Genomic DNA, 15,089 nt, shown 5'->3' on the forward strand with positions numbered 1-15,089 from the left:
ATCATGACAGTTGGGCCAGGAAAGAGGCAATATGGGTGCCTGAGCTCACCGGGAAAGAGATGCAGAGAGACAACATGGTTCCTATATCTCACAAAGTTCTAGTTTTTTAAAAGTCTGTAAGACAATCTAAAATTATCTACTGAATTGGTATTTTAAACACCATTAAGGAAAAGCCATATAGATTGAGGCCAAATGTACCACTGACACATTTGCATTGATTTCAGATAAGTCATGGAATCACAGCTTCTCTGTTTCAAGAGCTCTTTGATTACAGTTCCTTCAATTCCATTACCTTAGAGGTAAGGAAACTGGGGCAGAATGAGTTTAAGTGATTTTTCCAAATTTATCAAAGAAATTCCTGGAACTAGAACTCAGGTCTCTTATTTTCTTTCTCAGTACTCTTTTACCTGTCTGTGTTATTGTGTTTTGTCTGATATTAAAATTACTTTCGTTACTCAAACATAGATTATACAGCAGTCAGATGATTTCGAAGTTTGTTGGGAAACAGGAAAATCCATCTGAGATGTATAAATTGATCCCCCAAATCCTCAGAACAAAGCACATGCACAACATCAAGAGTTAGCTGCTGCAGCCTTCATAATCTGATAGAGAGGCACAGACATTGTTAATGCCTGAACGGGATACCCCTCTGCTATAGTTTAGTGTCTGTCAATTAGGAAAGCAGTGGCTCAATGCTGAGCAGACATTGTTAAATCTGATCATTAAAATTTGAACTTGAGTTTTCGCTTACACAGTTGAGTATCTCTTTTCCCAAAGGCATGGGACCAGAAGTGTTTTTGGATTTCAGACTTTTTTGGATTTTGGAATCTTTGCATCGTATCTACTGGTTCAGCAGACCTAATCTGAAAATCTGGAATTCAGAATGCTTCAGTGAGCGTTTCCTTTGAGCATCATGTTAGAACTCAAAAAATTTCAAATTTTGGAGCATTTTGGATTTTCAGATTATGAATACTTAACCTGTTATAAAGTATCTCTCACCATCTGGGAATATTAAATCAGAATCCTTAGCAGCAGGAACCATGTCGTAAACTCACTGTGAATCTCTGCACTTTCTAGCTAAGGACCGGGCACACAAAAACCTTCAACGTTTGTTGATCGACTGATTACAAACAATTTAATCATACTGTTTGGAATGCCATATTATCTAATGCGCTTTTCTTAAAAAAAAAAAAAAAAAACCTTTAAAAATATCACAGCTATTTAAGAGACTTTATCTAAATTACCTGGAATACCATTTTGTCAAGATGTCAAATACAGATCAGAGGTACATTCTAAATTAAGTTCATAAAGAATTTAATTCTAAAACATCTGGTACATCTTTTAAATATAATCTTTCCGTTATTGGGTATTCAATCTACAGGATGACAAACTTTCAGAGTGACTAAATCTTCACTGAACTGAACCACCTCCTTCAGCATTGCATACATGTGACTGAGAGCAGATTGGATCTGTTTTCAGTGAGGTTTTAGGGCTGAGAATCAGAAGAGGTGAAGGTCACAGTGTAGGCTACAGTTTTTCTACCCTACCAACAGCAGGCTTAATATTCCATTGAGTCATTTTCCTCATGCCGGTTCTGCCGTTCAAACACTGTAATTATTTCATATATTTTTACCTAGTTATTATCTTACTCACCACAGGCACCTGTAATTTTTCTGTACTTTTTTTTTTTTCCGCTCATTTACTTATTTTTAATTCAGCTAATAATGGTTCCATGTATTAAAATTATCATGGGGAAAGTAAGTGAAAACCTCCCAGGATGTAGAGGCAGCAGATTCATTACAGCCTACAACAGGGAATAAAATATTATGTATACTTTTTGCAGTAAGTACATGCTAATTATGCAGCTATTTATAAAACACTTAACAACATTCAAACTGATACTCTTAAATGTTGTTGTTTTTTAAAACCCTGCTTTGCATACAAGATCTCTGCTTGCAGCTGAAAACAAACTTTGGGGGTCATCTGCCCACTGACAAGACAAAGCTTTTGTATATTCTTTATAATATGCCATATTCCTTTCCTGATGGTATAATAACAATAGCAACATTTATATGGGGCTTTAAGGTTTATAATGTATCTTCACACACATAACCTCATTTGATTTTCACAATGACCTGGTAAAGTGGGTAGGGCAAGTATAATGTATTAGTCCATTCTCACGCTGTTGTAAAGAACTGCTCAAGACTAGGTAATTTACAAAGGAAAGAGGTTAATTGACTCACAGTTTTGCAGGGCTGGAGAGGCCTCAGGAAACTTACAATCATGGTGGAAAGGGAAGCAGTCATGTCCTTCTTCACATGGTGCCAAGAAGAAGTGTCCAGTGAAGGTGGGAAATGCCCCTTATAAAACCATCAGATCCTATGAGAACTCACTCACTATCATAAGAACAGTATGGGGGGGTCCACCCCCCATGATCTAATCACCTCCCACATAGTCCCACCCCCAACAATTAGCATTACAATTCAAGATGAGATTTGGGTGAAGACATAGAGCCCCAGACCACATCATATAATTACCCCTATTTTACAGAAGGCACTTGGAGAGGTTAAGCATAATTTCTGAGTAATATAGCTTATAGGACACAGGTCTTAAACACAGGTCTTTTTACTTCAGAGCTTTGGCTTTTTTTTACTATAATCTGGGCTTCTTGTCTTTGTGGAGCAGCTTGACATTCTGACCACTGGGTCTATTTCTTTCTTCATATGGTATGTTCATAAAATGCAAGTTCTGAAATTACACTACTTAGGTCCCATCCTGGCTTCCCCACTTACATAAAAACTGTATCATCTTTTGTAAGTTAATTGACTATTTAGAGCCTCGGTTTCCTCATCAGTAAAATTCAGAGGATTGCTGTTAAGGATGAAATGAGATAAAATAGGTAAAACATGGATCTAAAACATATTAAGTACTCAGTAAATCTTAGCCATCAATGTTATTACTGATTCTCCTCTGGAAGTCATTTAAAATATTTTCAATGTAGAGTTGTAGAATTTTTCATAAGACCTGGCATTTCTGGTTTTAAGTCTGTGATGCTACTCCTATCCACACAGGCTGCTCCTTTGTTTGTGTGTACTTATTAACTTTGGGCTCACAGGACCAACTTCTGTACCATCAATTTCTTAACATATCTCTCATTTCCTTGCTCAGAATATTTTTCACACTGATTTTCAGAATTCTCCATGTTTTTAGAAGTCTCAACCTCTTGATTATTCTCCTTCTAAGTCTAAAGCTAAGGGCTTGTACTCATTGCACAGCGGTTAGCACGTGCCCTAATGCAATACACTGCTTGAGTTCAAATCTTGTTCTAACACTTACTAGCTATGTCACTTGAGGAAAATTATTTAGTTGCTCAAACTCACTTTCCCTGTTGTAAAAAACAGGATAAAAGAGTACATGGTGTTGATATGAGGCTGAGAACACGTATATGAATATTTTGTAGCATATCTGATAAGACAGTCATTTTTTCCCAGGGAGCATATCATGTTCATAACATTACCAAACAAAATCTTCTTTATTGGAAACAAACTCTCAAGTTGCATATCAGCAGAAGCAAATTGCTCTGATGGTGACATATGGATCAAACACTTTAGAGAATCAAATGGGGACTATGATGACAAAATCTGGCTTCAACATATTTCAGTTGAAAGTTTTTCTTAGAAATCTAAAGAATGTTCCTCAAAACTTGGCTTCATTTAAAGAATATGAACCTGCTGCTATTATGTAAATCTTTCATCAAAAAGAAAAGCAGATTTTGATAAATGTTCCACTTACAAAACCCAAATTGACTTATACAGAGAACATCTCCAGGTAAATTTCACAATTTCACAAAGTTTTTTTATTTTTATTTTCTTTTTGAGACGAAGGCTAGCTTTGTTGCCAGGCTGGAGTGCAGTGGCGTGATCTTGGCGCACTACAACCTCTGCCTCCCAGGTTCAAGTGATTCTCCTGCCTCAGCCTCCCGAGCACCACCACGCCCAGCTAATTTTTTTGTATTTTTAGTAGAGACAAGATTTCACCTTGTTGGCCAGGATGGTCTCGATCTCTTGACCTTGTGATCTGCCCACCTCAGCCTCCCAAAGTGCTGGGATTACAGGCATGAGCCACTGCGCCTGGCCCACAAATATTTTTATGACAGGAACCCTGATTTTTCAGTAAGGGAATCTGTTGCGTTTGCTTCCGTACAGGGATGAAACACAGAAAAGGTAGATTTAGCTAAAACTTAGTGTCAAATCCATGTTCTAGATTTTTTTCTTCTTATTTCAGGAAACTAAACACATGATTTCCGTGCCAAAAGCACAAAATTTGTGTTGAATACTAAGCTAAAGAAAATTAGTATACTAATAAAAAAATCTGTCCAAAATTATTGCTGTTTTAAAATTTCTGTAAGTTTAAATATAAGCCATTTATCACTTGATTCTTTTAGCTGCAGTAAGAATCTGTCCTAAATAACAAATACCTATATTCACTGACTTAAAAAAAAATCTATTGGCAGAGTAAGCTTCAGGACCAGTCAAGTGCTAATGATGTTATCACAGACCTCAGTTTTTCCTGACTGCCTGCTCATTTCAGCTTTATCCTGGGGTTCAGTCCCATCATGGTTGTAAGATAGCTACTGCTGGCAATTGGGGTTACAGGCTTCCTGTTTTTTCCTCCTAAATGTTAAAAAGGTTTTTACCCAGAAGCCCAGGAGGCCTCTCTTTGAATTCTACTGGCCCAGTCTAGCTTGGGTCTGGCGTTGGAGAACCAGTTGTTGGCAAGGGCAGCTAATTACTACGAGTGGCTAGAATGATTGAGTAATAAGGCATGAATGTTGGCGAATCAACCACAATGTCCACTGCAGACCACTATCACATCAGTGCTACACGGACCTCCTCCAAATGTCTACCAGTACATGCAGAATCTTAGGTGATTATTAGACATCTCTGTACTTTGATTTCTCCTATATGTGAAATGAAATAAATAATATACCAGACTTTTTTGATTCACGTTTGGAGAACTGGTGTTGGAAAGATAAAGTAAATGATGTGAAAATACTCTGGATCAAAAAGTTGTTAAAATTCAAAGTAGTATTATCTTCGTTGTGATCACTTACTAAACTGAAGGCCAGCCAGTAGCTGTACAAAGAAGAATATGGCAGAGTTTAATCATAAAGCACAAAATTAAGACAATAGGAGAGCAATTTGGGAATACGCATCAGAAGCATTAACATACTACATAGTCTTTGCCTATTTTTAGGAATTTAAAGTGAGTACATTTTCATATACGTGGGCAAAGATTTAACTGGAAGGATGCTGATTCACCCCATTGTGTTTGTTTAAAAAAAAAAATCTAAATGCCTAAATATTCTAAATATCCAACAGGAAGAGGCTTAGAAAATAATTATGCCATATCTAGTAATACCATATAATATTATACAGTCATTAAAAATAATAATGTGTCTTTCTTACATATCTTTGCCCCCTTGTTGACCAGTACTCTGTGACACATTTCCAGTAGTTAATAAATGTTTATGAAATTATCTGGAAGAAAAAAAAAGATGATGTCGTTTTATCTCTCTATATATTAGTTTGGAAAGATATTCACAACATATCATTAAGTGAAAAATAGCAGATTACCAAAAAGCACCTGTAACATTATTTAATTTATATAAAATCTTATGTACATAAAAAATATATAAATTCTAAAATTTTAAAAACAAATTTATTAATGGTGGTGAGATACCAGATGAGCTTTGCTCTCTTCTCCTTTTCCAGTAATTAAAATATTTTGCAATGAGAATGTTTTATTTTTAAGGATGCAAGCTAACTATATTTAGAAAAATAATGGCATAGAAAGATATTCACAAAATATTGCTTAATGAAAAGGCATACACAATTATTTACAGTATGATCCCATTCTTACATTTAAAAACGTATATCTATATGTATAGAAAAAAGACTAGAAGGATACACACAAAAAGATTAGCAATAGTACACCTGAGAGGTATAGGGTTATATGCAGGTGGTTTTAATTTTCTTTCAAAGACTAAAGGAAAACTGAACTCAATTTTAAATGCAGATTTTAAAAAAGATTAAAGAATCTGGAGATGAAAAGTATAGAAATTGAACAAATATGATTTTCAAACTCATTATAAAGCACTTGTATTCATCGGGTCAAATCATGTCCAAACTATGTCTAATCAATAGAGAGTCTCTCTTATTAGCACATAAAAGGCCTGATATATTAATGTTCAGCAGAGTTCTATCTTTCTCCATGGTAAAATCAAAATTGGAAGACACACAATGTGGATTAAGAACAGAAATACATGTCAGTAGCTCAGGGCTCAAATCTTTTCTGTGCTAGTAATTACCTTTCTCTGAGAAACTCATAATTTTTCATTATTCTAGTTTATCGATTTAGAAAAATGGCAGTAAAAATACTGATTTCTTCATAGGGCTGCTATGAAAAGTTCCAGATGTCAAGTACTTTAAAAATGCTCGACCAAAGCAACTGACTAATGAAACATGGTTAAGCATTTTACTATCCCTAATATCCCACGTTAAAAACATAGGGGTTAAACCACTTGTTTAAGTTTGCATTATACATCCCTGTTGCTTGCAGGTGTGTGTTAAGCAATTTATGATGCAATATAGTGTCTCAGAATGTTCTTAAACTCTAATTAAAGGATACAGAATCATTAAAATTTAAACAAGCTTTTAAATAAATAAGTTGTGAAGAGAAAATAAAAGGCAAACTCCAGGTTTGGATGACCTGGAGGACTCAGCTCCTTGCCCTGGGCAAGCCACTCCGTTTTTGTTTTTTGTGGGGGGTGAGGGTAATTTCAGAACCCTCATTTGTAACACAAAGCTAATACTAACCCAACAGAATCATGTCAGGATAGAGTGGTATAATATTGATCAATACTCTTAGCATGCACCTGTCACAGAGAGAGCTGATTCAAAATAGAACAGTGAAGAGAATCTAAGTTCCCACAGGGCCAGGTAAGAGGGAGGGGATCTGACGGCCCTAGGTAGTATAGATTATACCCAGTCATCCCGGTTTCCCCCATCTACAGAAAAAAAGAAGTCAGATTTCATGTCACAGCTCTTCCACACCTGTTTGCTTTCTTGCCTTCCCCTCTAACTCCCTGTCAATATCATTTTCCCCACTCTTCCCTACCTGGGCATGGAACGAACCTTTTCTCCAGAGCACTATTTTGAAAAGAAGTTAGTGATTTGAATGTTCTCAATCACCTCTTGAAGGGGAACAAGCTAATAAACGAAGAAGTTAGAATCTGAAAAAAAAAGGACAAGCTCAGAATTTGGCGCTTAGAGTTGTCAAGATGCCCCGCGTTGGCCCACTGAACTCCCTGACCTGTCTTTGGGTTTTGTTTGCCTTAGGCTTAACGACCTGCTAACTGCTGAAAAAAGTAAGTCTAAACTCAATGGTGGATTTTATTTTTCCTTCTAGGAAATCTCAAAGGTCTATAATGATTAGTGGGTATGGAGTTAAAAGCACACAAAGAGATCCCGAATATGTTCATTTTAATTGAGAAAAATTGAGTATGTGCCAGAAAAAATGTATAATACATGTAAGTCTCATTAAGCCATCATCACTTGGTAAGACAGTTTCCAGGCAAATAAACACAGAAATCTCCCTCTTGCAGCTCACTCTGAGTTGCATCTTCAACTCACATCTCCTGTCCTCATACATTGTTTACTTCAAATAGAATTATGAGTGAACAAGAAAATGAGAATCAGGTAGGGCAATTATAATCTTGAACGAGGAAATCATGCCAGCATTCACTGAATTGCTTAAAGAAAAAAAAAAACATTCTCCTTCAATATATTTAACTGCTCAAAAGGGCTAAAGTGCTTTGAGGTCTAAATTTTTGTTGCTCTAAAAATAAAATAAAATCTTAGCATATACTTTCATACGCTCCTGAAATTGAGCGTGAAGCTCATTCATGACTTCTTTTATCCCACTCACATTTTCTGAGAATGTTCACTCTGTGCCACATACCAGCATCAACTGGGCCTTTCCAAAGACTGTTGAAAAACTGTCTCAAACACACATGGCCTTCAAGCTATTGAGAGGAACCGTCACTGGAATTTCAAATGTTGGGTCTTTAAGTCCATAAGATGATCATAAAAAGTATCAACAAAGAAAGAAATGTTGGTATCTAGAGGAGAGGATGGTCTAGGATGAATGAGAAAAGAAAATGACCCTACGGTGATAACTTGTATTTTCTCAGCAGGTTGGCAATTTAATGCTGTAGCTCTGAGGAGGAACACAAGCCGAACACAGTCCATCCTGCCAGGGAGCCTGACAGGGACACAATCTGTCTCCGAGGTTAGGGAACTATGCCTGCTATTACTCCCGGCTTCTTCTCCACAACCCTCTCTAGCCTGCCTCCCAGGTATGGATACTTTTTTGCCAGCGTCACCTTCCTGTGGTAAGCTGGTTCACACTTCTCTGCATGGGTAATGATACAGTTTGGATCTTTGTTCCCGCCCAAGTCTCATGTTGAAATGTAATCCTCAGTGTTGGAGGTGGGCCTGGCAGGAGGTGTTTGGGTCATGGGGGTGGATCCCTCATGTCTTGGTGCAGTCCTCGAGATAGTAAGTTCTCATGAGATCTGGTCGTTTACAAGTATGTGGCACCTCCCCTACCTCACTCCTGCTCCCTCTTCACCTTCGGCCACAATTACAAGTTTCCCCAGCCTCCCCAGAAGCAGAGGCTGGTATGATGCTTCCTAGGCAACCTGCGGAACTACAAGCCAATAAACTTCTTTTCTTATAAATTACCCAGACTCAGGTTTTATGTTTTGCTTTTGTTTTTTTTGAGATGGAGTTTTGCTCTTGTCACCCAGGCTGGAGTATAATGGCGCAATCTCAGCTCACTGCAACCTCCACCTCTTGAATTCAAGCCATTCTCCTGCCTCAGCCTCCTGAGTAGCTGGGATTACAGGCACCTGCCACCATACCCAGCTAATTTTTTGTAGTTTTTAGTAGAGACAAGGTTTTACCATGTTGTCCAGGCCGGTCCTGAACTCCTGACCTCAGGTAATCCACCCACCTTGGCCTCCTAAAGTGCTGGGATTACAGGCATGAGCCACCATGCCCAGCCAGTTATTTCTTTATAGCAATGAAAGAATGGCCTCATACAGGTAACAAGGAGGAAATCCTTAAACATGGCATAGCAAACCTCTGCCAGGCAGAGCTAGAGTCTGTACAGGGGAAAACACATTTCAGTGTGATGAGGGAGGAGTGCACAGCTCCACCTGGGCCATGACTTACCTTCAGAAGATGAGATGAGAGAACGGCCCTAGACAGGTGGGGTTGTCTTCAAGAGAATAGGGACTTACAATCACCATAAAAGGATATTGGGCCACCAGGGCTGGGCAAAGCTGGGTATTTGGCATAAAAACACAGTGCATCATAATAAAGTCATTTAAAACAGAATCTGGAAGGGGGAAAAACAGAAAAGGAAATTAGGTTATTGTGGAAATCTTTAGGAAAGCAGGAGTATCTATTCACCTGTTCTTGGCCATTGGTTCTAAGACATTGGTTTGGGGTATGAGTTTATGTTACACGAAAACACTTCATATAAATAATGGTGTTGACAGAGACTGAGATCAAAATCAGTTTCTTAGGACAAGGGACAAAAAGTATAATACTTTAAAAAGAGATAGCCTTGTACAAATGGCACTAGGTACTTTAGCCACCAAAAATTTTGAAATCTGTATACTTAAAGGGTCACATATGGGCAGTACCATGCATGCAGAACTAACACAAGGTCATTTCTTTGTCTATATCATATTTGTTTTTTCAAAATTCTTTCTCTTTCATCTCTGTTTCACCTCCTATTTCCAGAAGGAGCAATGAAGGGTGAGTGGGGTGGTGGGGGAGGCAGCCAATAGAATTACAGAATCAGGAGGTGGTAAGAGCAGAGAATTGGTGAGGGGAGAAAAAGCAGCAAAAAGAAAGAAGGAAGGAAGGAAGAAAAGAAAAAAGAAAGAAAGAAAGAAGGAAAGAGGGAGGGAGGGATGAAAGAAGGAAGGAAGGAAAGAAAGAAAGAGAAAACAAGATAAAGGCTGTGAGCAAAATAGAAGCTGGTGGACTGTCCTATATGTGAAGCTATTTTGTAGGAAGGGAAGCAGGGTTTGGCAAGGGAAGTAAGGCAGGCCCCCCAAATAAGCTTCATTTACTTTGTCATTGAATTTGATGCTGGTTCTTCATTGCAGACAACACACTCTAGCTAGCTAGATGGAAAAGCTCATGAATGCAAAACTAAAAACCTCAGGACTACACCTATCAGAACTTGGAACCCAAGATGCCAAGGACATTTCCAGGGAAAACATGAAATACACTGGCTGAGATTGTGATGCTCATCTTAAATAGAAAATAGTGAGAAATATGTACATTTGAAAGCTATAAATTAGATTGCCAAATGTGGCCCATGTTTTTAATGAACTTTTATTGGTGAAGTCTGAGTCAGTGACTAAAGGTTTAACCATTACACTCATTTAAATGTAACTGATGAGTGTAATCCCAAGCTGTCACTACTCAGTGTCACCAGGTCTTCAGTCACATTATGTATACTGAGCCAGAGAAGACTCAGAGAAGGTGCCAGATAGAGGCTACAGGAAACCATTTTTTTTTAATATACCAAAGGACTTTGGCTTGCCTGAGCTTAACATCTAGTGCCATCTTGATATGTTTTATATATTCTCTGAGAATAGAGGAGGTAATACTTGCTTATATGAACCCAGGAGGCTATGGTATCTAGTAGTTTGAAGTTTGCTAAAGCAGAGACTTGACTTGTGTGCTCCAAGGCTGGAGAAGTGGTCAGTTAACATGGCCAACCACTCAGCTCCCACCTCAGCATGGCTTTCCTGCTCTCTCCTCATACGTAGCAATTCCGTCTGGCACCTTCTCTGCTTCTTCTCAGTATAATGAGACTGAAGGTGACTGGTGACACTGAGTGATGACAGCTTGGGATTACACTCATCACTCATATTTAAATGAGAATAATGGTTAAACATTTAGTCACTGCTTCAAACTTTGCCAATGTAAGTTCATCAAAAACATGAATACTGGAAGTCTAATTTATAGAGTTAAAATTTGCTTAAGAATGAATTAAAAAAAATCATTTTCTACTAGAAAATGATTTACCAAGTCACTCAATGACTAATGCTGGTTTTAAAAGTAAAAATCTAAGAACTAATGGGTTTCAGGTAGAAAACAGATTTTTGGGAAATTAAGAGAGTATAGTGTCAAATTCAGCAGTGTGCATTTTTATAATGTAAGCAAGTTTCAGGGTAACTCTGACTTTTCTTACTGTATTGTAAATCCATAAATGCCAAGGGTCTCCCACTCCAGTATATCCACAAATGTCCTGGACCTACCCTATGATTATTTAGTGTCCAGGCTAGTAGGGGGGCACATTTGTATTTTTGATTTATGAGAAAGATACTAATTTGCTCTTTATCTCCAAAGATATAAACATTGCTTGTAAGAAAAAAAAAATCAGGAAAACCTGAAGGGAATAAAGTTCAATGTTAAATTATGATGCTAGCCTAGTCTCTACCATCAAAATGGAAGGGTCAAGAATTATATCCCACATGCCAACCTTAGAGTACCCTGACTTCTAAGCTTCAGTTTTTTTGATGAAGAAGAAATAAGCAAGCTACTCGGGACACATGGTCTATGGGTTAGCCCTGCTCTGCAAGGAACATTAATTAAAAAAAAACAAAACAAAAAAACCCCAAAAAACAAAAAACAAAACAAAAAACTAAACAAAAGAAGCAGAAGCTGCAGCAATAATCCAATCCCCATCTCTTTTAGAGGTGACTTGAAAGAAAGGCTATACTCTTCCTTCATGGGTAGTATAAAGATCTCATAGCTCCTTCCTTAGATGTCATCATCTCTAGTGTACCAGAATCAGAGGGAAAAAAATCAGCGACATATTTTTCCTGCCCCATGGTCCTGGAAATTTGGTTTATTTGAGGTTACATACAGCTCTTGGAAGCTATCCTCACATAACTGGTTCTTCAATGGCTTCTCCAGCCTAGATATGCAGTAACCTTTCTTCAGTAAAGCTCTTACCATGTTCTTCTTGCTCAGACATCGTCAACCACTTCCCAATGCTTGACTTTACTTTTTTCTTGTCGTTGCCCAAGCTGGAGTGCAGTGGCATGATCACAGCTCACTGTAGTCTCAAACTCCTGGGCTCCAGTGATCCTCCCGCCGTGGTCCCCAAAGTGCTGGGATTACAGGCATGAGCCACTGCAACCACCTGGCTTTACACTTAAGACTCTCTAAGATCTATATCCCAATTCTTAAACCTTTCCTTCCTTTTCCAGCTTACGCATACAACAATCCAGCAAAGATCAGACCACTCACTCTTTCCTGTCTATTTCTAGGTCAGAGCTAATATTGTCCCTTAGTGTGGAAGGCTTTGTCCCCATGTCTAGTTACTGGTTACCAGCCTCCTCCACTCTATATTTTCAGGGCCACTCTACATTTTGCATGATACTTTTCTTTCTTTTTTCTTCTCTTTTTTTTTTTTTTTTTTTTTTTTAGACCGAGTCTTGCTCTTTTGCCAGGCTGGAGCGCAGTGGCGCAATCTTGGCTTACTGCAGTCTCTGCTACCTGGCTTCAAGCGATTCTCCTGCCTCAGCCTCCCGAATACTGGGACTACAGGTGTGCACCACCACCCCAACTACTTTTTGTATTGTTAGTAGAAACAGGGTTTCAACATGTTGGCCAGGATGGTCTTGATCCCTGACCTCGTGATCTGCCCACCTCGGCCTCCCAAAGTGCTGGGATTACAGGCAGGAGCCACCGCGCCTGGCCTTCATGACGCTTCTCTAGATCCCTCAACCAGTCAGTGCCCCTGAAACACTAACCACATTCTGCCTTATATTCAAGTTATGTGCAAATTCTTTTATGTCTTCTAACAGATTGTAAACTTCCTGAAGGCAGGAGGATGATTCCTTGTTCACATTGGTAGTCCAAAGCATCTATCTTAGTGTCTGCCCAACAAGATATTCAACAAATATTGAGCTGAGAATAATTGGCCTGGAGCCAGTGATCCTGCCGATTATAACTACTGTACCCTAATTAATTTGCTAACCTCAGGTAATCTATGTATAAAATAAGAAAATGGAATGAGGAGATAAAATAAGAAACCCAGTGGCAAAATGCCTTTAGGAGGCATATAATAATAATAATGATATCTTCACCTTGAGCATATAGCAAAGGTCAATTATGGAAATGGATTTTGAACTGTTTTTGAGGTAAATCTCTGAACTTCTTTTAGTGAGAAATGCTCTTCTATGGAGCTCAATGTGCTTAAAATATTAACCCATGACATTATTCTGAGAGACAGGCAGTAGCATAGGATTTAAAAAAAAAAACAACATGTTGCATGTGTGGGCTATTTCAAAGTCATATACAAGATGGTAACAAAAGTGGAACACAATTCTATAACTCTGAATTCTCAGTTCACTGGTGAGATTTTATTCACCGTAGAATATCTGTGTCCTAGGTAACAAGACTGATTCGCTGTAAGCAGATGTTATGTGCTGACTTGTATCCCCCCAAAAGGATATGTTGAAGTACTAACTTCTGCTATCTCAGAATATAACTACCTTTGGAAACAGGGTCTTTGCAGGTGTGGTCAAGTTCAGGTGAGGGCCTTAATGTGGGCCTTAATCCAATAATCCTTTATAAGGACTAGTATCCTTATAAAAAGGGGTAACCTTGGACACAGAGACAGACATGCATAGAGGGAAGGCTACATGAAGAGTCACAGGGAGAATGCCATGTGAACATGAGGATAGAGATCCGGATGATGCATCTACAAGCCAAAGGATGCCAAAGATAGCCTGCAAACCACAGGAGGCTAGGAGACAGGCATGGAACAGATTCTCCTTCACAGCCCTCAAAAGGAACCAACCCAACTATCACCTTCAGCTAGGACTTCTAGCCTCTGGAACTGTAAGACAATACAGTTGTGTTGCTTGAGCTACCCATTTTGTGGTAGTTTGTATGGGCAGCGCTAGAAAACAAACGGTGGCATTTACTTACATTCTAGAACAGCTAGACTCTACAACAACTGCAGAGTGAACCATCTTACTCCCAATTGGAGCAAGGCTGTAGCTTTTATGTAGACAGCTTCAAATCCTTCATGGGAATAGGTAAGATGCAAATGATAAACCCAATAGATGCCTATAGAAGGTGGGATTTGAATGATAACTTAAGAGACAGATGCCTAGGGAAGACAAGTCACAGTATGTATAAATGAGGCTGAGTCATTTCTAGAGAGCAGTCACAATTGGAGAAGGAAGAGGACAGTCAGAAGGACTGTTCCCTTTCAGGTTACACAGAGATGCTTTTCAAATATCAATACACAGAATTCCCTTCCAAAACTGCTTTTGCAGTTTTGATTATGCCACTGCACTCCAGGTTGGGCAAAAACAAAAATGTAAAGCCAAGTACTGGAAAGTGGTTGAAGATGTCTGAGCAAGAAGAACATGATAAGAGCTTTGCTGGAGAAAGGTTACTTACTCCATATTTAGGATGGTGAAACCGTGGAAGAACCAGTTATGTGAGGATAGCTTCCAAGAGCCAATATGTAACCTCAAATCAAATTTCTAGGACCATGGGTCAGGAAAAGACACAGAATCTTCTTCCAAAACTGCTTTCATTCACACTGCGAATGAGCTCAGGACTTTTAAACAATGTTATGCATTGATTTAATGGGCATGCAAACTGTTCTGTGTATATACCTGTTGCTTCATTTAAGCTTGCCTCAAGGCGTATTGTTTCTAGAAAATGCTCTAAAATTTTTTCAGGTGTTCCTGACATCACAGTATACCTGGATAAGAAACAAAAATGCCATTAGTTTTTCAAAAGTGGGCAAATCATTAAAAAAACCTTTTTCTTATCTAAGTCTTTTTTTTTTTTTTGAGATCCCAGGGACCCACATACTTTTCATGGTAGGGCAGACCACGCACCTTGTCAAAGTCACACAAGAAGACAAAAACAAAACAACAACAAAAAAATCCACACAGTGAAGTT

General features: G+C 38.4%; 1 protein-coding gene and 1 long non-coding RNA gene across 6 annotated transcripts in view; both read right to left on the reverse strand.

Moving 5' to 3' along the window:
• The window catches only part of RAPGEF4 (Rap guanine nucleotide exchange factor 4), a 322,973-nt gene that overhangs the window by 41,303 nt on the left and 266,581 nt on the right, over positions 1–15,089 (reverse strand). For all 5 annotated transcript variants that reach the window (XM_032292934.1, XM_032292936.1, XM_032292937.1 and 2 more), the window contains 2 exons: positions 14,798–14,886; positions 9,387–9,465 (listed from right to left, as the gene is read on the reverse strand). In XM_032292934.1, coding sequence (XP_032148825.1) covers positions 9,387–9,465; positions 14,798–14,886 — 168 coding nt within the window. The remainder of the gene's footprint in view (positions 1–9,386; positions 9,466–14,797; positions 14,887–15,089) is intronic.
• LOC116561162 lies at positions 5,407–9,381 on the reverse strand. The gene is made up of 2 exons (XR_004273319.1): positions 9,300–9,381; positions 5,407–5,540 (listed from the first exon to the last, which is right to left on the reverse strand). It is a non-coding gene; the product is annotated as an uncharacterized LOC116561162 (long non-coding RNA).

Source organism: Sapajus apella, unplaced genomic scaffold (assembly GCF_009761245.1).
Source record: "Sapajus apella isolate SASKATOON/1434 unplaced genomic scaffold, GSC_monkey_1.0 scaffold28, whole genome shotgun sequence".
NCBI lineage: Eukaryota > Metazoa > Chordata > Mammalia > Primates > Cebidae > Sapajus > Sapajus apella.